We start from the raw sequence: 21,857 nt of genomic DNA, 5'->3' as shown, positions 1-21,857 counted from the left end.
GGATGAATCTCCGGACCCCTGTTGGCTGTAGGTGAGCGTCCGCGGGGTTGCTCCTGGATTGCTCTTTCCCTTTGAATCGTTGAGGCCGGTCTTTCCTCTACTCATGCCTCCGTTCTTCTGGGCGGGGCCATGTTTGTCTGAGGCACTCGCTCTTGTTGAAGAGTTATTCCTCTGGTGGAAGCTCTGCTTCGATGTACTCATCCACTGAATCGGAGTCATATTCGTTCTCTAGATTCCTGGTGACACCTCGGATTTGGCCGACTGTCCTCAAACGATTCATAATTGTACTCAGCACGTCAAAGTTTTCTCGTACATATGAATCATTTATTTCATGTGTTGCCGATGTCGATGATCCATTGTTTCCTACTGCAGGGACCTGCGTCCGTTGGGTTATGTGTACGAATCCTGGCCAGCTCTGTCCCGGGTCGCGCCTCTGGAAGGGGGTTGCCGTAAAGCCACTGTTTCCTAGAGGTTCTGTTGCGGGGCCTCTCGGGCTCCGGCCTTGTGGGGATGCTGGAGTTCCGGATGGGTTACGTCCCTGTGGCGTAGGACTTCCTAACCCTAAGTCTCGCAATGAAGAAGTGGATCCACTCAGTCCAAGTGGAGGTCCCTCCGGTGCACGGTCTTCTTGGGGGGAACGTTCTAGGGCGCGTTCAGGCACTACAGTCGTATCTGTCGCATGTTCTTCCGCGGCAGAACGTCCTACTGTATGGCCATACGGTAGAGACCCGTCCTGGTGTCTCTCTTGGAACGCCCTTGCAGGCCTGTCTTGATCCGGGTTCTGAAATTGTGATCTTCTTGCGGTGCTTTGAAAATTCGATGTTCCACCCAAGCCCGTACCGTAACCACCTGATGTAGTGGAACGGTGACTTGGCCCAGGTGTGTCGAAAGAGAACCCATCTTGGGGATCCAGTCTTCCGTGTGGTGTCCTTGGAGTCCCCGAATTGGGTGTCGTCGGGGAGTGTTCTCCTTCAGCGAATCTGTTGTGATTATTATGATCGTGGTCGGGGTTTGGTTTTGAGGAGAAAAAATGTCCCACGGATGGCGCCAATTTGTTTGATCAAATAATCGCACTATGGCTCAACCGGAGGTGTGAGTTGGGTTGTGGGTGTTATTCGGCGATTCCCTTACGGTCAGAGGGTCGGAGAGACCGCTTTACGCCTATGATTGGTTGATCCTAAGCCGTTCGAGTTTGACTTAGGGTTTAATGGTTTATTCGGAGATCGAATAGGTTTTGAGTTAGGGTTTTATCCACGTATTAGATGATCTGCCGTGAGGCCTCCACCTCTATTTATATAGAGGGAGAACGGGCTCTTCGGATTGACCAGGTGAGAGAGGTCAACTGGCTCCGTATGTTCCTGCTCACAAGGGTCATAATCCTGTCGGATCGTGTTTCTTCTGCCTCGGGGGAACCCCAGTCGGTTTCCTCTCGGCCTGTCTTCATTCTGCCATGCTTCCGGATGAATCTCCGGGCCCCTGTTGGCTGTAGGTGAGCGTCCGCGGGGTTGCTCCTGGATTGCTCTTTCCCTTTCAATCGTTGAGGCCAGTTTTTCCTCTACTCGTGCCTCCGTTCTTCTGGGCGGGGCCATGTTTGTCTGAGGCTCTCGCTCTTGTTGGAGAGTTATTCCTCTGGTGGCCCTCCTCGGTGGAAGCTCTGCTTCGATTTACTCATCCACAGAATCGGAGTCATATTCGTTCTCCAGATTCCTGGTGACACCGCGGATTTGGCCGACTGTCCTCAAACGATTCATAATTGTACTCAGCACGTCAAAGTTTTCTCGTACATATGAATCATTTATTTCATGTGTTGCCGATGTCGATGATCCATTGTTTCCTACTGCAGGGACCTGCGTCCGTTGGGTTATGTGTACGAATCCTGGCCAGCTCTGTCCCGGGTCGCGCCTCTGGAAGGGGGTTGCCGTAAAGCCACTGTTTCCTAGAGGTTCTGTTGCGGGGCCTCTCGGGCTCTGGCCTTGTGGGGATGCCGGAGTTCCGGATGGGTTACGTCCCTGTGGCGTAGGACTTCCTAACCCTAAGTCTCGCAACGAAGAAGTGGATCCACTTGGTCCAAGTGACTTGGCCCAGGTGTGTCGAATGAGAACCCATCTTGAGGATCCAGTGTTCCCTGTGGTGTCCTTGGAGTCCCCGAATTGGGTGTCCTCGGGGAGTGTTCTCCTTCAGCCATTCTGTTGTGATTATTGTAATCGTGGTCGGGGTTTGGTTTTAAGGAGAAAGTGTCCCACGGATGACACCAATTTGTTTGATCAAATAATCGCACTATGGCTCAACCGGAGGTGTGAGTTGGGTTGTGGGTGTTAATCGGCGATTCCCTTACGGTTAGAGGGTCGGAGAGACCGCTTTACGCCTATGATTGGTTGATCCTAAGTCGTTCGAGTTCGACTTAGGGTTTAATGGTTTATTCGGAGATCGAATAGGTTATGAGTTAGGGTTTTATCCACGTATTAGATGATCTGCCGTAAGGCCTCCTTCTCTATTTATATAGAGTGTAGATAACTTGGAGAGGAGGGTAAGAGAATTAGGGTAAATCTCTTCCTCCTTTGTGAATATCTTGTTTCCTTCTTGAGGAGATTTGTGGTAATCTTGTTACCTAATTATGTCTGACTATATCGAAGCTTTGATATATATTCGATAGATTAATTATAGGAAAGATCTTATCCGATATTTGTTGTATATCTCCTCGGAGCTCGGTATTTGCTACCTTTGGAGCTCCGGGATAACTATGTTTAGCGGGGGCAGAGCTCCGTTATGGTTTTACTTGTACGAAGATGACTTCGTTTTCTGCTTCTGCTTCGAATACGGAGCTAGATTCCGTATGGGTATATCATCACCCATATGGCATTACTGCCGCCCGAGCACGCTTAACTGTGGAGTTCTCTTCTCATCCACAGCCAATACGCCCAAAACGCGTTATGTTATGTAAGGTCAATGATGTCACTTATATCCAGGATCCCCTTGTATGTTAAGATGTATGCTTTCACACCCCCTCAACACAACTCAACGTCCTCATTGAGTTATGCAAGTGCGCGATACACTCCTAAAAATCCCAAGGGTTGCTCTGATACCACTTGTAACACCCCGCCTTACCACAACACAATATTGTCCGTTTTGCCCGCAGGCTCATGTTTTAGATATTGTACACGTTAGCAAAAAGTGGTCACGGTCCTACTACGTATAGTAATTTTAGCCGTTTTCATACTCTCAAATAGAACTTTTCTTTGTTGGCGCCCCAGAAAAGGTTTCAGTGACAAGTTGAGGGACTTTTCAAGTAATTAGCCCTTAAAACTAATTAGATAAGAAGGTAAAAATAATGAATATAAAAGATGATATCATGGTGTTTTAGAATAACCATGTAAGAAAATATATGCGCTTGACACATTGAATTTTTAATGGAATTTTATAAAAAGAAATTTCTAGAAAAAAATCTCTCTAGCATATATAACAAATTAGGGGTGAGCAAAAACCGAACCGAAAAACCAAAAACCAAAAAAACCCGACAAAACCGAACCAAAAAAACCAAAAACCGAACGAAATCCATTGGTTTGGTTTTTGTTTTCTAAAACCGAACGGATCGGTTCGGGTTTCGGTTTCATATGCCAAAATCGATCAAAAATCGAACCGAACCGAATCAATTATATATTAATTATTTAATATTTATATCATATTACATTTATATTTATTACTTATAATTTGTAAATATGTTAATATATTTAAACTTTTTGTCTTTTTAGTATACAAATCTATATAAATTGTATGTTTTAGATGAAAACGTACAAGAAAATCAATTCATTTTATAAAAGTTATATCAATTTTAACACCTAAAAAATATAATTAGTCAATAAAAAATATCTTTATATTTTAATTTCTATATCATAATTTTTTTTGTTAACAACTGAAAATTAAATTTATAACATAATAAACAAAAAAGCTAAAAAAAAAGAATTTATAATAAAAACCAAACAAAAACCTAAACCGATCCAAACCGAACCAAAAAACTGACAAACCAAACCGAACAAAAACCGAATCCAATGGATTGGATTTTCTAAAAACCGAATGGATCGGTTATGATTTCGGTTTTAACCAAAAACCGAACCAAACCGATGCATACTCACCCCTATAACAAATAGATACATTAGTATTATATATTTATATACACACACATTAGTTATGAAGAGTGATATTAATACAATAAAATTTAATCATTGACAATAAAGACGAAAACTTTATTATACAATGTACAATTATATCATGCGTTCATTATTGTAGGTGGGTAATTTTGTTGTATCGTAAGTTATATAAATAAGGTTTTACTAAACGAGGTCATAATGGTTTCGTTATGATGCATAAAGTAGTAATATACGAATCATAAAATTCAGGGGTGGACTTTTGATATGAATATATCTCACGTTAAATGAAAACCCCCCGCCGGTTGTTGGAACGACACGAGCCTGGCCGGGTCTTGATTCAGAAAGATGAAGGGCCAGAACTATACAATGTGGAATTGAACTGAAACTAAGAATAGAGGTTTTCTAGAGTTTATTTAGCTGTTTCTATATAAATAAAAACTTTAAGTTTTGCTATTTGTTTGTTTATTAGATCATTCGTATCTCAACTACTACAACAACGACCTACCTAACAAAAAATAATTTTTATTAAAAGTTTGCTTGTGTTGGGTGATTTATAAAGACGACAAAATAATGGGATAGAAGTACCTAATCCTATGTAAACTACTTGTATTATATACTGTGTATGTATTGTGTAACTTTTTAAAATGACATTCAACAATTTACTAGTTGTTTTTCTTGGTAAGGTTATGCTTCAAATGAATTACTAAGTCTATATCATGGGGTTTAGGCATAGCACAAAATGGACGACCATACAAGGTTTAAATTTTCCAAGGGCCTAAATTCTTAAATTTTATATAAAAGTTATATTTGATATAATGTTTATACCTTTAATAATTAACTTTATCATCCTGATTAGATGGTTAAAATGTTAAATATAAATATATTTTGGCTATTAGGAGGTCGAATTCATTGTTCATATCTTGGAGGGTCTTTCTTTAAGCTTGTCCTAGACCCAAAATTTCATAGAGCCGGCCCTGTCCATCATCATTAATATAGGAGTTAATTACTGGAATGGTACCTAACGTTTGCGTCATATTGTTGGTTTCATACCTTTCCTTTCAAAATTACATCGATCCAAAGTATGCAAATTTCCACTCGGACCATGCTAGAGGCTAACACCGTCACGTGGCCGTTAAAAACCCCCACCCGTGACTTGCACGTGAGGGGTAAAGATGTAATATCGCGTTTCTTAATTACTAAAATGGTACCTAACGTTTGCACGATATTACTGGTTTTACTACCTAATGTTTCCTAATTACTTAAATGGTACCTAATGTTTAGTTATTAATTTTTTTATTTTTTTTATTTTGAAAGGTGAATTCCGTTCTAAGCCAATTTTTTAAAAACTGGTATTTTAGTCATACTGGTATGGAAAAATTCCGGTATTACCGAAAATACTGGCCGGTGAGACTATTTTTAATTTGTTTTATTTTTCGTTTATGAAAATTTTTCATAACTTGTTACAATTTAACAAAAATAGTCAAAATGCACTTATAATCCAATTAAAAATAATACCAAATAGGTTTTTCATAACAAAATATAAGTTTAAAGTTCACAAATAACCAAAAATAGTAATAAAGTATCATAAAAATAACTTTATAAAAAATTCAATTTTTTTATAAAAATATTGGGAATACCGCAACGGTAGTACCAAAAATATCCAGGAATACCAGAAATATAGGCCGATATTTAAAATATTGTTTTACGTTTCGTGTCACAGTAAATACTAACCGGTATTTCTGGTATTCCTGAAATATTTCGGTATTACCATTGCGGTATTTCAGTATTTTTGAAAAAGAAAATTTGAAATTTTTTAAAATTGTTTTTATGATACTTTATTGATATTTTTGGTTATTTGTGAACTTTAAACTTATATTTTGTTAGAAAAACCTATTTGCTATTATTTTTAAGTGGATTATAAATGTATTTTGAATATTTTCGTTAAATTGTAACAAGTTTTGAAAAAATTTCATGAAAGAAAAATAAAACAAATTAAAAATTGTCATACCAGCCAGTATTTCCGGTAATACCGATAATACCAGAAATTTTTTCACACCAGTATGACTAAAATACCAGTTTTAAAGCGAATTCACCTTTCAAATAAAAAAAATTAATAACTAAACATTAGGTACCATTTAAGTAATTAAGAAATATTAGGTATGAAACCAACATTATCGTGCAAATGTTAGGTACTATTTAAGTAACTAAGAAACGCGATATTACATCTTTATCATTCACGTGCATGTCACGTGGTGGGGGGGGGGGGGGGTTAATGGCCACATGATTGCGTTAGCCTCCGGTATGGTTCGAGTGGAGATTTGCATACGTTAAGTATGATCAGCGTAATTTCGAAAGGAAAAGTATGAAACCAGTAATATGGCTCAAACATTAGGCCCATTTCAATAATTAACTCTTATATTTATGCATTTGCGTATACTGTACGTAAACTTTCCTAGATTAGGTGTAAGACCAGAAACATGAGCAAATTCTTCCAAAATTTCTTTAACCACTCTAAAACCCACTACTATATGATAAATTTCTTTGGATTATAACAATTTATTAACACTAAATAACTAAAGTTAAAATAGCTAACAAATTGAGAACCGATTATGAAAACTTTTCCGGTGTAACTTGAATGCATTATATTAATCCGAGTATGCATGTATAGAGAGAAACTAGATCTATACCCGGTCGTTGACCGCGTTTGAAACAATAAAGTATATTGATAAGCATACAAATCACGATCAACTTTATCTCATAAAAAACTTAAACAAATAGTCTAAAATTAAAATCGTCATTGGTATAGGATGGCATTATAAAATCTGCAAATAGATTTAAATTTAATTGTCCTAACCAGATCCTCCTTAGTGAGTTACTCAAATTTAATGACTTTGATGTATATTAAAATTGTCAATACTCGATTTTACCCGAATTTTGACTTGAAACCAACTCGCAAAATTGGGTTAGGATTGTGAAATCTCGATCTGGTAACCCGCCAACTTGATTTTTTTGGGTTGGGGCCAGGTTGACTTTTGGGATTAATAATTTAACTTGTCAACCCAAAAATATTTAAATTTAAATAATGTTTTTTAAAGGTCGACCTACCAACTCATTTTATCCCACAACCATTTGACTTGAAATCAACCTGTCAAACTACCAACACACATGACCCGGGATCAAACTGCCAACCAATTTAACCTGCCTACCTACCTTTATTAACCTATGTGACATGACTTCAACTCACTAACCCACCTGAAATCAACATATTAATCGGATGGCTTAGATAGATCCTTACTCAGGTCCGAGTTGAAGTTACTGTCTTAAAACTTTTATTAACTTAAGTTGGGGTCATAAAGTTTCAATCCGCCAACCGTATGCAAATCAACCCGATTAATAGGCCTACTACAAAGTATATGATTTGTCTTAGTTTTAAACCGCTAAGTATAGCCATTATACTATAGTAAGTCTCTACCTTATAGCTTTAATATTTATATTATGTATATATATATATATATATAATTATTCAACTTAACCATTTATCTTTTAAACATTCCACCAATAAATAACAATCAAAATTCAAAATGGATGATTGACAAAGCTGATCACCATTACCTCGTTACCGCATATAGTACCAAACTAATATGTTTGTTTTGGTATAAACATGACATAAAATAGCAAGAAAAAGAAAAAAAAGAAAAAAAAAACTTGTATAGAAAGTTTTAAAATGTAAACTCAAATAGTTGTTATTTCTTATGACTTTAAACTTAGATTCAAGAAAGTAACACTTTTAACATATTTACTTGACATATGAACTCCTAATTAAACTTCTATATTATAATTTATCATAATGGGATTCAAACAATTTTATTTACTTGACATGTGATCTCCTAATTAAATGATATTGTTTTTTTGTTAAAAATTCTGTAAGCCGAACTTCTTATATATTTGTTTAATTCATATTTTAAATATTGTTTAGTTTATAAATGTGTTACTTCATAATACGTGAGCTGACAATTAATATTAGAAGTAGTTAAATTCAAGTCCATTCTCAAATTGATATCTATTACAATAATTTTTTTTAAAGTTACCATGATTAAAGAATGTATAATAAATACATAAAAGAGTTACTATATTTAAAATATTTATGTTTAACTGTTAATTTAAAAGGTTGAGATTAATTTGAATTTTAATTTGAGTGGTCAAGATCACATATTAAACTTATTTTTTTCTCTTAGCTATGGTAGCCATATATATATATATATATATATATAATATATAAACACTACTACTACTAGTCTAAATACTTCAAGGGGATAAAAGATTCAAATGTAATTAAACAAAAAAAATTGCCTACATTTTCTGCCTAAACAGTATGTTCTCCCTCTCAACTCTTCTCGTGTATTTATTATTTATTTTTTACATTATCGACTTATTATTGTTATCTGTAACTTCTGGATCTCAGTTTATATTCATAATATTCAATGTTGATTAGTTTACTTTTGCATAGTTTAACCTAAATAAATTATGCTATGTATTTTTTGTGCTTATCTCTAATTCGATCCTATGAATGTATTTTGTAACAACCGTCTTAGAAATGTTCTTATTAAGTTCTTAAAAACGTACACTTGCCATTTGAACGGCCAGACAGTTCAATTTATCTAAGTTTTTGACGTACTTTAGACCTTCATTATGTGCTTATATGAAGGTCAATTTGATCTAAAATCTTGATTTATATGACGGGTCTATGATTGTGTGCAATGAGATAATAAAGTTCGGTTCATAAACGTTCATGTTCATTAAAGTTCTAGTTCAAAACGTTCGCAAATGGTCCTTGCATTTATTGGGTTCATTAAATATGGAAATGTATATATAGAAAAGATGGAAACTTAGAGAGAGGGAGTCACAACACTATTCATTCTCTTCTTCTCTCTACTTTCTCACACTAAAACACATAGTGCAGCCACATTTTCACACACAAAATTTATCCTTTGATTTTGGATTGTTAAATCAAAATCACTTGTACTTTTAGCATCCTTGTGATAATCAAAACGTGTTTCTGGAATCAATCTCAGGTAACAACAACAAATTATGAGTTTTTGATCAAATTAAAAATGAACTTTTCCAACTTTATGTTCTTGATGATTTGGTCCAATTTTGATATGAAATCGTGTTAATGATTGAAGGGTTTGTGTCTAAATGTGTCTAATAACATATATGTGAACAAATTTGGGTCATAACATGTTTTAATCTACAAAACCCAATTTTGAAAAAGTAAGGAAACTTGTTCTTGATGTGCCACACCTTATTTATGTTATAGATGATCTTAAAATCGTTAAAAGTGTTAATGGTTAGTGTTTATGTGCATATATGTACAAGTTTTACGTTCTAACATGTCCCGGATTCGATCTAGATCTTTGTGTGATGTTCATGTTCATGTTCAGCCCGTTCAGGACCTTGGGACGATCCTGGAGGGACGATCTTGAGCCCAAGATCGTCCTAGCCAGCCCTTTGTTCATAGTTCATTGTTTGCTTGATCTTGTGTGGGGTTGTGGTGTTGTTGGAACGTTTAATGGTAACTGATCCTTTGGATTGGTTTGGCTCAAACACATGTTCATGAAATGATCTTGTACTTGTCCGTGATCCTCCAAACCCTAGGACGACCTTGCCTTGGTCCTAGGACGATCTTGTACTAACCTTTGGGACGGTCTTGATGGCAAAACTATAGAACGATCCAAAGCCATCAACCCTTGGGACGACCTCGAGTTACCTTGTTTATGAAACGATCTTAATCCTTGTATCTAAGACGATCTTGGTCCCTTGGCAAGTGGGACGATCTTGTCCATGTGCAGCTAGGACGATCCTGGCTAGAGTTCAGTAAGACGACCTAGCTCTTGGTCCAGAGGGACGGTCTTGAAGTTCCAAACCCTAAGACGACTATGTACAAACATAAAACAACACGTACTTGTTCTAAATCACACCACACTCTATCCTTAATCATCTAATCAGTTCATAACAACATCATTAATTGATTAATCACATCAAAGGCTGATCATTAGCATCTAAGCTAGATCATGGTTCGATCTAAGACGACGTACAAGGTGCAAACCCTAATTAAGTACATTTAAGACATGTTTTATCTTGATTATCAAAGTACGAGTTCTACGAACAACTAAATCAAGTTCTTAAGGCTAAAGTTCATTATTAAAAGACATGTTCAACTCATTAACACAATAAGTACTTATGTGTGAGTGCAAAGACGTTCAGTTTGAGTCCAGTTCATGTACTTAAAGTTCATTTAAAACTCTTTTGAGTCAAAATGATCAAAGATCTTTAAAGGACCAAATCATCAGTTCATCAAGGACATTTCAGTGATTGAATAATCACATGAACTAATATACGCACTTCTTTATGATCATTATGTGCTTAGGAATCCATCAAGACGTGCCTAGATTTCGATAGATATACTTATCTATCTTTGTGCTTGTTCTCTGTACTAATACTACTTGTGCTTGTACCAGATCACTGTGAGTTCACTAATCCCCCTTTCGTACATTTGTTCAAAGTTCTTTATCGGGGACTGAAAAGCATGAAAACTATTTTCGTACTTGTGCATATGTTCGTGAACTATTTTACGTACTATATTATGAGCTCGATCTTGAACTACTTATGAAATGATTCTTAAACTATTTGAAGGAGTATTTAAGTCTTGAATGGGCAGGAGCTAAAATACATTCATACTACTGTACTTGATCTTTATTATGTTCTAGTTCGTATATGTACTTGTTCAGTTCTTGTTCACTGCTATCAATTCATATCCCACAGTTCATGAAATGAACCGTAGGTAATTATGGACAGCGCTGTTTAGGGTAGGCCCACCCTCATTCTCCACAGTTCAGGAGGATGCATATTACTTGTTCTTATACATGTCATCTGTTTTGACATAGATCTTATTTGAAGTACTCGAGCTATATGAGCATACTATCACATTAAAGTTCAGTTCTGGCCCATCGGTTTAGCAGTGACAACTTACCTAAAGTTGATTACATGTTCTTGTTCAGTCCATGCTATTATAAAGTACTTATGTTCCACGTGCAGATCTTGATCTAGTTCCTTTTATTACAAAGTACATTGGTTCAACGTACAAAACTTATGTTCTTGTTCTTATTATACATATATACGTATATGTAAACTAAAAGTACATTATGTGAATCTCACCAACTACTTTTGTAGTTGACCTTTTGAACTTACATGCTTTTCAGGCTAGGTTCATAGTTCTTAGCATAGGAGTCTTCCTCTTTAGCTCATCTTTTTTTGGCGATTGTTCGAGCGTACAAGTTCAGGAGCTGTAAAGACCTCCCTTGTTTGTTCTGTTCAAGACTTGGTACTTTAAGACAATTTGTCCTGTCTTTTGTTCATTGAATATTTGAGTTCATTTTATGTTCTGTAATAACTATCGTGCTTCTGTTATTTATTAATGTTAATGGCTGTGTTGGACTTGTACTGTGTGCAATTGTGCTTATCTGTGCATCCCGTATATTCCGCTTTAGCGGGGTGTTACATATTTGGTTTGACTTTCTGGTTGACCTGTGAATTTGAATATCTTTTTGTATATTGATAGAATGTTGTCCGTAAGAGTCACTACAAAAAAAAGTTCATTTATTCACACTTTGTTATAAAAAATGTGAAAAAATTTATGAATTTAATCACATATAAAAGTATGTAGAAAAAAATTACATTTAAAAGTGTAAATAAATTTTAAACGTTATAATTTTTTCACACTTATAAGTGTGTAAACAAAATTTTAACACTTAAAAGTGTGAACAATTGTTAAATATTTTTACACTTAAAAATGTAAAAGTCAATTTGTAATTTGTAACACATTATTTCTTCACACCCTCCATGTGTGAATAAAATAAGTGTTACAAATTAACTTTCACATTTTAAAATGTGAACAATTGATATATTTTTACACACTTGAAAGTGTGAACTTTTTTTTTCCACATGTATAAGTGTGCAAATATTGTGATTTTTTAAATTTTTTCACACTTTGAAATGTAAATTAATTCTACACACTTTTAAATGTGAATAAATTTACAAAATTTTTCATACTTATGGAAAAACAAGTGTGAGTAAATAATATATTTGTTGTAGTGAGTGTAAAACTACTATAGGAAATCCTTTACCGACTAGTTTTGCATGTCTAGCTAAACAATTTACGATCAGGCTTTTGAGCTGAAGTTTACAGAAAAACTTGTGATTACAGCTATTTGTTTCTCCTGTCAAAAGAAAATGTGTTATTGAAACGAGAATGAAAAGGTCAAATTATTGTATTCGGAACATCTGATAGTTTTAAATGGGCATTCAATCTATAGTAACAGGCATGGAAGTAGAAACACTTTGTCTATGTTGTTAATAACGGTGGTATATCGGTGGTATGACAATGGTATATCGGTTATCGGTACTTCCCCAAAGTACCGGTCAAAATAACGGTACCGTTATTAACGGTGGTGTTTTGGTCAAAAATTACCTAAGATAATCTACGAGGAAGACTTAGATCAATAATGTAACCAAACTTTCGTTCGTGAGGTTAAGGGCTTGTAAAATATGTTGAGTTTCAAAGATGCGTAAAAGAAAAGATTTTGATAAAAGATTATGTCGACTAAACAAGGAATGAAGGTCGATTGAATTCACAAATTAGCAAAGATAAAATAAAATATAATGTTAATTATGTATTGTATATAGTGATTAACAAGATAAAAGTAAAGATCTAGTAAATGATACTATAAAAATAAATAGTAAAGAGCAAGAACACCGAGATTTGTTGACAAGGAAAAACCCTTAATCCTTTGAGGATCGCCGGCATAAAAACCCCGGGAGGAAACAATCGTCCATGCTTTTGTTCTCTTCTTAATGATTGTTTAAATGATTACAAAAGGTGGAATTTGGTTGATCGATGTATCTAAGTGTAAGGTAAATGAGAGCAGTGTGTGTGAATATAAGTGTGTTGTATGCAGTATATAAGTGATAAAGAATGAATGCCTAAATCGATCAACCTCCTTCGTTTATATAGACCTAAGATCTAACTAACTATCCGAAGTTGTAGGGATCTTCCTGGTCTTCATAAGTGATCGTTGGAGCATATCTTGACTGATTTTGTAGCCGTTTGAAGATATTTTCCTCATGCTGAAATCAACTTGAAGTTCGATTATCTTGATGGACTAAGTCTTCTTTGCGTGTTGAAGATTTATTCCATGTGTGTAATCTTCTTTTTACCGCTAAAGGTATTTTCCTTAGCTTTATATAAAATATTCCAGAACCTGCATGCTTATCTCATGTGGAAATAACGATAATATTTGAAACATAACATTAGCAAGAAATCAGAATATTCTACTACGTCAAGATCTTGGAATGTCAAGACTTTGGACTTTCCGGATATTGGAACCCGAAATTTCACCCATAACAGGTGGTATTTACCTTTATTGTACCAATATTTAGCTTTTAAAATATCGGTTCTCACGGTGGTATTAATGATTTGTTTTTTTTTTTTTTTAATTCCAAAAACTAATAAATACTTTTTTTAATAGTCCATAATAATTAAATAAAGAGGTTAACTAATATGCTTATAGCAGCATGCTTCCACCATGATTGTTAAGAGGAAGATATTTTATATTCAAGTATGTGATTTTCATGATGGAGTTATGTTTTTCCATACACAAAAGCCAGCGATCCTTTGAATTATTTAACAGAAGAGAAAAATAAAAACAAGTCCAAACCCTAAATTTTCCAATCAATCGATCGATACACACAGCATCTACCAAGCAATCCATCACAGCTGCTCCAATCGGCCATCTTCAAACTTTACAGGTACATCTTCTATTTAGACTTTTTTCTTTTTCTTTTGCAAATCGGTATTACAGCAGCTCCAATCTTTTCTTTACAGTTTTCTTACTTTGATTTTGTTAGTAATTTCTTCGATCTTTCTGTTTTTAATTTGAATATGTTTCTGATTTCGTCAAGTATTAAAGAATACTTGCTTATTTCTTCCTAATTTCAATTTTTATTTTCTGAATATTTTTCTGATTTATATATAACCAATATGCTTCTGGAAACATGTTTCCCCTTCACAAACTCCCCCCACCCCCCACATGAAAATCACATGTATAAATACAAAATCTTCCCCCCTCACAAAATCGAAAAATTTGTACGGATGGGGAAAAAAAATACCTCAATTGGTGTAACTAGGAACAAGACTTCATATATTTGTAAAACTAGGAAGTCTGGTGTTGTAGACACCGAACTTGTCCACGTACATTGAAGTTCGGTGTCTACAACACCAAACTTGCCCACGTGGAGGTGCTTTTCCATTGCTGCAACAGTTTGTCCATATCTCTTCTTAGTTACACGTAGGACAAGTTCGGTGTTGTAGACACCGAACTTCAATGTACGTGGACAAGTTCGGTGTCTACAACACCGGAAATCCTAGTTTTACAAATATATCGAGTTTTGTTCCTAGTTACACCAATTGAGGTAGTTTTTGTCCCATCCGAACACATTTCTCCACAAAATCATGGAACATGGAAGTCTGGTGCTTCTAGCGGAATACTTGTTACCCCCATATATATATATATATTATATATAGCATAATATTATGATAACCGTTATGCCACCGCTATAATCGATATATCAAATACCTTATAACCGATATTTGACTGTTAACAACATAGCACTTTGTCTAATAAAGTTTCCTGGTTCATACATCTAAAGGAAATTTTATAAGATAACAGTTATTCGTTTCAAGGATTATGACGCTTGATCTTAAATTTTTTTTCTTTGACATTTCTCTGATATTTTATTCCGGCCACTATTTGTTGTTTGTATTGCCTGTATCCGTAATATTAAGGTGAGCGTCTTATAGCTAGAGCTGGAAATTTCCATCCAATTATATCTAAGGGGTAGATTAAATTTAAAAAATCTTGCTAATAATGACAAGAATTATCAACATAATTCAACCTTCTAAATCACTATTTTTAGTATTACGAGAGCAAGTACCCGCGTGTTGCGGCGGTGAGATGATGGGGGTGATAGGTCATAGAGTGTGATAGCCAAATGTCTTAGCCGTACGGGCTCCGCCCTCGAATTTAAAAATTCGTCGAAAGTATATCGAATATCTCTAATAAAAGAGCATGAAATTTTAAAAACACCCATATAATTTTTATAATTTATCGATGTACGGTTTGTGAGATAAAAAATTTTGAACGAATTGGAGGAATAAATGATTTATGGATGAGAGAGAACAAAGATGATTGGTTGAGATTTGATGAGACAGAAATGGTGTTTGGTAATATATAATTGATAGAAGGGGCATTTTGGAAAAATAAATGTTGAATTGAAAGTTGAAACCCTATTTGCTTTATAATATAGTATAGATATAGATATTTCTTATAATAATCTTATGACATTCTTTGAAATACTGAATCGATGGCGTTTTACACTGTTTTCTTGACTAATAGATGGATTGGCAAGGACAAAAGGTAGCAGAGCAACTGATGCAGATAATGCTGGTGGCATTTGCAATTGCAGCATTCATAACGGGCTATGTTCTCGGTTCATTTCAACTGATGCTGTACATATATGCAGGGGGAGTTGTCTTGACCACTTTGATCACCATTCCTAATTGGCCATTCTTCAACCGTCATCCGCTCAAGTGGTTGGATCCCAGTGAGGCTGAAAAGCATCCTAAACCACAGGTGGTTGCAAGTTCAGTTTCTAAGAAAAAGCCCAACAAGAAGTAGCCCGTCTTAGATAATTATATCAGGTTTAGTCAGGTTAGTCATATCAGAAATTATGTTCTTGGATTTCTTTTAATGTTTAACTGGATAAACCTTGTATACCTTCATATGGATCGGCCAGAAAATTGAAAGCAAAATCCTTTTAAGGATTAGAGATTTCTGATTTAAAGTTATGGAATCTGTGTTGAGCAATTAACAGATACTTGTTTGGTTCTTTTTCTATTTTTTAAAAGTTAAGGTGTGTTGCAGTTTTAATGAGGGTGGTTTTGGAATGTGGTCGACGAATTTTTTACAAGATTTTATGGAGTAATCATTTTAGTTTTGGAAAGTCGAACGTGATTATATAATGTGTCATAATTTGCTTGAAGTTGGTTTTCAGGTTTGCATAGTAACCATAACAAACCGAAGTCTGACCAAAGTGAAGCAATTTGGTCCCTTACTGGATTCTGTTCGTGTATATCTGGGTTTGTTAATTTGAAAATTATACAAAAAGGAGAATTGTTATGAATTTTGGTCATTAGAAAATCAAGTTTTGTTCTTGTAATTAACTATACCGGGGACTAATTATTTGGATTTGTTGGTCTGAATCAAGATCTCTCTGATTCGAGTACTGTAACATCTTCAATGTTTTACATGTGTTTGACAAGTCAAAAGCCATTTAAAGAGTATTCTGATGCATACATTTGTAAAGTAGTCGAGGAAGATTAACCAACATAAAAACAGCTTCAACATACCAGTTGGGGCAGTTAAATCTAGATACATGACTTGTTAACAGTCATGTTTTCTGTGATATACAGAAGTCACAAATTTTGGATGATCGATTCCTTCTAGAACTATTAACAATCCTCACGTACCTAAAGCCACTTCATCCTCACGAGTTGCATACACCAAAAGAATATAGAACTGCACTCACTGTGAAAGACCTGCCTGCTAGTATTTACAATGTATGTGTGGCTTTACTGATTTTCATTCTCCATTGCTTTTACAATGGGATCATCCTCTAAAAAGCTTTCATCTTCGTCATATTCAAGTTCTGCCTCAACGTCATCTAAAAAAGATTGATTCATCTTCTTACGTGAAGTTCTTCTATGTTTCTTTGGCTGTAACCGTGGTTCAGCTTGCATGATGCCCATATCTCCAGCTTTGTATCTGCACAAAGTTCCAACTGTTCAATTACCATCTAAAAAACAGCTGAAAGTCAACACTGGTAACATCGGACATCACTGCATATAGAACAAGGATGTAAACGAAACTCTAGGATGTTGACACTTGACACATAATATATAATTATGTGTCAAAACGTCAAACCAACTTCCAGTAGAAATGCCTGAACACACTGCTTGTCTATATTTGATATATAATTAATGTGTTAATTATGTTTCCAAAAACAATGTCACTATAATAAATTAATAAGTTGAATAGTTAAATAAACAATAGCGATATGTACCCAAATTACTGATAGGTAGTTTTAAATCAAAATAGATGCCAAACAAGCTTGAGCACAAAAAATCAGATGAAGCTGGCACAAAGTTTAACAGGACAAACCTCTGGGAAGCACAGGGCAAGGGACTGTTTTGTTACTTTCAATAGACTCGGTTGGTTGAAGCCAGGAGTATCTGCAACATATCCTCCACCAGATAGTGGAAGCAATGAGACATGTCGAGTCGTGTGCTTTCCTCTGCCACTTCTTGCTGCCACTTCTCCAACTCGTTGATCTTCAAGCCACTTGCTTCCTAAAATCTGGTACATGTGAAAGAACACTAAGTACGAGTTGAAAAGTTAGAGCGAATGAGCCACAAGCAGAAGAGATCTTACAGAATTAGACCAATCATCCAATTCTGCAGCACCAAATCCAAATTGATTGCTTCTCAAAGCATTGATCAAACTGGACTTTCCAACGCCACTTGGACCCACAATTACAGAGGTTTGATCTCTCAGGTTGAACTGCAGAGTATCAAGTCCAGTTTTGGTCTCAACACTGCAAAAAACCGGTTCATAACCCCAACTGCGAAGTTTGGATTTCCATGAAATCACCATCTGCATAAAATGAAAAATCTTAAGCAATATCCTAACATATAGTTAAGCAAATACATAAACTAGCTAAAATAGTGATATGTTTCTCTAGCAAAACATGAAAAACTTAAACCAATGTTTATAGTAGGGCCATAATTATGTTTCTTACTTTCAACAAGCTAAATCTAGTATGGTTCTAAACCAAGTTATAGAAACTTTAATCCATTTTCATTGCACAGCATCCTCTGAAGTCCGTTTTCACTCAACAAACAATTGTTCAACGACTTGAACTAGTTAACAAGGACCATTTCGGCTCCCAGGTACTAAAACTTAATAAACAACTTGTAGGTAATTGACCTAAAAATGGTTGATATTCATGTAACAGCAGAGCCTTAGTGAATTCTCTTTTTTTTCATGACAAGTTATTGTTCAGTTACTTGGCACTAACCATTTCGGCTATAAAGCTAGAAACCATGAACAACAACTTGAAGGAAATGGCTTAAGGACCGATCAAGTGAATCGTACCATTCAAGAACTACTACTACGCTACGGTCTTCTTAGATATAGCGAAAAGAGTACAAAAGCCGACCTACTTGTATTTTAAAATAAGATAGCATGCAATTCTTAGATATCAATTCTTCTACATACAACGCATGAAACTCTCCTACCAAAACTCTCCTCTTAATCTTCTTCAACAAATTCCTAACCACACACAACAATTCAACTCCATTTCCTTCATTTTCAGACAATATTTTCTCCGATTTTTCCAGTTCAACAACAACGCGCATGAAATTCGCTTCAGCGGAAGCTACTTTTCCGATCGCTTGGTCCGGCGAGAGGTGGAGGTTAGCGGCAGAGGTGATCGGCCAAACATTAAAAATATGAAAAGATATGCTAAAAGCATCCCTTGTATAGGTGTGGATCATTTGCTCGCAACAGGATCTAGCTTACGTTGTCTTAACCGACTCCGAGAGCCCCTCAACCCCAGATATATAAGTAATTAATTAATAGCGGAGATGTTCGTTGCAAACAAAAAACTAGGTTATTTTTTACACAAGATAAAAAAAAGATAAAAATTTGTAGTAGATCGATTTTCCCATACTTAATCCGATTCCTATTCTTATTACTTTTTATATATTTATTTTTACTAATATGGTACCCGCGCAATGCAATGATGGTGGCGGCAATTGCGATGGTGACGGGTGACGGCGACGACTGATGGATGACGACGAAAAGTAGTGAGGCTATTGATGTAAATGTAATTAATATAATAATCAATATAATTATTTTAAAAGTTGAGACACTGATCGGGTATTTATTTTATATAGGGTGGAAGTGTATTATTTTTAGGATGTGTTAGTTTTAGTGTATGATATTTCTCACAATACTTTCTATGTAACTTTTATAACAGGGGAACTATTTTTTTTTAATGAATATAGATTACTACTTTTATTAATCGAGTAATTTTTGGTACTTGTATTATTCAAGTTGCAGAGGCACAATGCAAATTCATTTATCATTGCAAGTGTAATACAACTTTCAGTTTTAGTTGCATTCTCAATCCAAAACGTGATTGATCTTCTATTTCTGTCGTTAGTTAAGTCATATGTGGAACATGAGATGGGTAAAAAAGTCATTTTCACATAAACATGACCATTCTTGCAATTAACTTAACTTTTTTTCTTTTTTATTTTATTTATACACTAGCTTAAGTACCCAGTTGACTACCCGTGTAATATTATGATGATTGCTTATAGTGATATCAATTGTGATGTAAATACTAAACGTGTAAAACAGGTCAACACTGCTTATACATCTATAATAACACTAGATCTGGACGTGACCAGTTCAGTGTGATGTATACCAGGTTAACAAGAAGTCTACTTATTTAAAGGTGACAAATATAAATAAGTAAATACAATGCAATAAAGTAAATAACTTGTAAAGTAAATTGGTGAGACAATATGTATTTTTCAGGTATATTTTATTTATTAACTTTAAATAAAATATAATGTTGTTGCAGAACCAAAATAATACACGAATGGAAATATCCTAATAACCTATGAAATACAATTGATCTAAACTTGAAAATTCTCCTAAACAATCGAAACACTTAGAGTTATGAAATGTTCCTTTTAGCGATTGAGAGAATATTGCACAAGTTCACCAAGAATATTGCAAAGTCGATTATGCAAAGGTTGTATTCTTGTGTGTGCAAAGGCCTTTATTTATAGGCAAAGGTTGACATTGGGATGTCAACCTTTCCGTACAAATATGGTTGAGAGCATTTAAGCAAGTAGATGTAATTCTTAAAAAATGATTGATAAAGTAAGACATAAAGTCACTTTATCCAACCTGCTTTATGTACTTTGTACTTTATATAAGGATAATATCTATTATCCGGGCAAGATTAAGAAACAAAATTAGTGGAATTCACATGTCAAATTATTAAGGTTTTAGGTTGATTTTTAGGCATATGAGTTAGGTTGATTAATCATTTTCCAAAGCAAAAAGGTCTTCCTCGTAATCAGTGTAGAGCTTTGTAAGTACTTTACACTGGTCGATCTCCAGTCTTGATCTGGTTAGAATGCCACTGGGCTTCGCTGCCATGGACATTCTCTATCTTCCATATGATGTCTTTGACTTCATCTGAAATGCCTTTAGGTGTTTATCAGATCTTTAACTGGAGGAATTCATCAGTTGCATAAACTGTACATTGCAACTGGACTTCAATATTTCTAGACAAATCTTCCGGTCTCCAGATGCAACTGGAGACTGACCAGTTTTCAGCAAAACGGGTTCTAACACACTTCAAAATCGACTTTTTAACACATTGTAAAAAAAACGTTGGGTAGTTTTTAAGAAAATACACAAAGTACAAGGGAGGGCGTTACTTGTAACTTGAATGCAATATATTAATCCGAGTATGTATCTATAGAGAGAAATATATATACACTACTACTAGTCGTCTAAATACATCAAGGGGATAAAAGATTCAACTCTAACACTAGGTTGTTTAGTTAACTTAAGAAAAGAAAGAAGAGGAGAGAGAAGAGAAGTTTTCTTTCCCAATCACTTCAAAAATGAGGGGAAAACTTTTGGAGAAAAAAACAATTAAACTCCACCCTTGAATCCTTTCTACTCCTTCCCTTTCCACACTTAAAAAAATCTTAAGAATGCATTTTATACTTTTATCCTCTCCTCTCTTTTTCTCTCCACACTCAAAAAAACTAAACAACACAGTGTAATTAAACTAGAAAAAATCGCCTACAATTTCTGCCTAAACATTATGTTCTCCTCTCAACTCTTCTCGTGTATTTATTATTTATTTTATACTTTATCGACTTATTACTATTATCTGTAAGTCTGTAACTTCTGGATCTCCGTTTATATTCAAATATTGATTAGTTTACTTTTGCATAGTTTAACCTAAATAAATTATGCTATGTATTTTTTGTGCTTATCTCTAATTCGATCCTATGAATGTATTTGGTTTGATTTTCTGGTTGACCTATGAATTTGAATATCTTTTTGTATCAGATCTTAACTATATTATACATAATTGAAGAAGATATAAATGAATTTTTTTTAATTACTTGTTAGATTGAAGCTTAGGTTTTTTTTTTTAGGTTAACATCTTTGACAAGTTTTATTTGTTTTTTTTTTGTGTGTGATGAGATTAGATTTAGGTTTCTAGAAATTATGATGTTATATTGAATCGACCGCTATGGTCATGTATAACCTGATAAAAATAGATTCATTCTTGACCGAAAAGTCCATTGGCAATACAATATCTTTATTGTGAATATGGTTTTTTCTTAAAGATTCACTATATTAAGTAGACTTTATTAGGCGCTAGACATATATCAGCATATGCATAGCATCTCTGGTATATAATTTCACTCTTGTG

At 34.8% G+C, this 21,857-nt stretch overlaps 2 protein-coding genes across 3 annotated transcripts; one reads left to right on the top strand and one right to left on the bottom strand.

Annotated features, from left to right (window-relative positions):
- The first annotated feature begins 8,485 nt into the window (after positions 1 to 8,485).
- LOC122600462 (probable signal peptidase complex subunit 1) lies at positions 8,486 to 16,521 on the top strand. Of its 2 annotated transcripts, XM_043773178.1 has the most exons (3): positions 13,854 to 14,009; positions 15,656 to 15,970; positions 16,314 to 16,521. In XM_043773178.1, the coding sequence occupies exon 2, from the start codon at positions 15,656 to 15,658 to the stop codon at positions 15,935 to 15,937; it is 282 nt and encodes a 93-aa protein (XP_043629113.1). In that variant the 5' UTR covers positions 13,854 to 14,009; the 3' UTR covers positions 15,938 to 15,970; positions 16,314 to 16,521. The 2 variants fall into 2 exon arrangements, with proteins under 2 accessions (XP_043629114.1, XP_043629113.1); XM_043773179.1 differs by lacking the exons at positions 13,854 to 14,009; positions 16,314 to 16,521 and adding an exon at positions 8,486 to 8,515 and having other exon boundaries at positions 15,656 to 16,103.
- A 369-nt stretch (positions 16,522 to 16,890) lies between these two features.
- Positions 16,891 to 18,873, bottom strand: LOC122601087 (small ribosomal subunit biogenesis GTPase RsgA 1, mitochondrial-like). The gene is made up of 5 exons (XM_043773859.1): positions 18,541 to 18,873; positions 17,750 to 17,971; positions 17,480 to 17,674; positions 17,262 to 17,278; positions 16,891 to 17,083 (listed from the first exon to the last, which is right to left on the bottom strand). The coding sequence occupies exons 1-5, from the start codon at positions 18,871 to 18,873 to the stop codon at positions 16,891 to 16,893; spliced, it is 960 nt and encodes a 319-aa protein (XP_043629794.1).
- Positions 18,874 to 21,857: the final 2,984 nt, after the last annotated feature.

This window comes from Erigeron canadensis, chromosome 5 (assembly GCF_010389155.1).
Source record: "Erigeron canadensis isolate Cc75 chromosome 5, C_canadensis_v1, whole genome shotgun sequence".
Lineage (NCBI taxonomy): Eukaryota > Viridiplantae > Streptophyta > Magnoliopsida > Asterales > Asteraceae > Erigeron > Erigeron canadensis.
The sequence above is the reverse complement of the archived record's forward strand: the minus strand, read 5'-3'. Positions and strand labels throughout refer to the sequence as shown.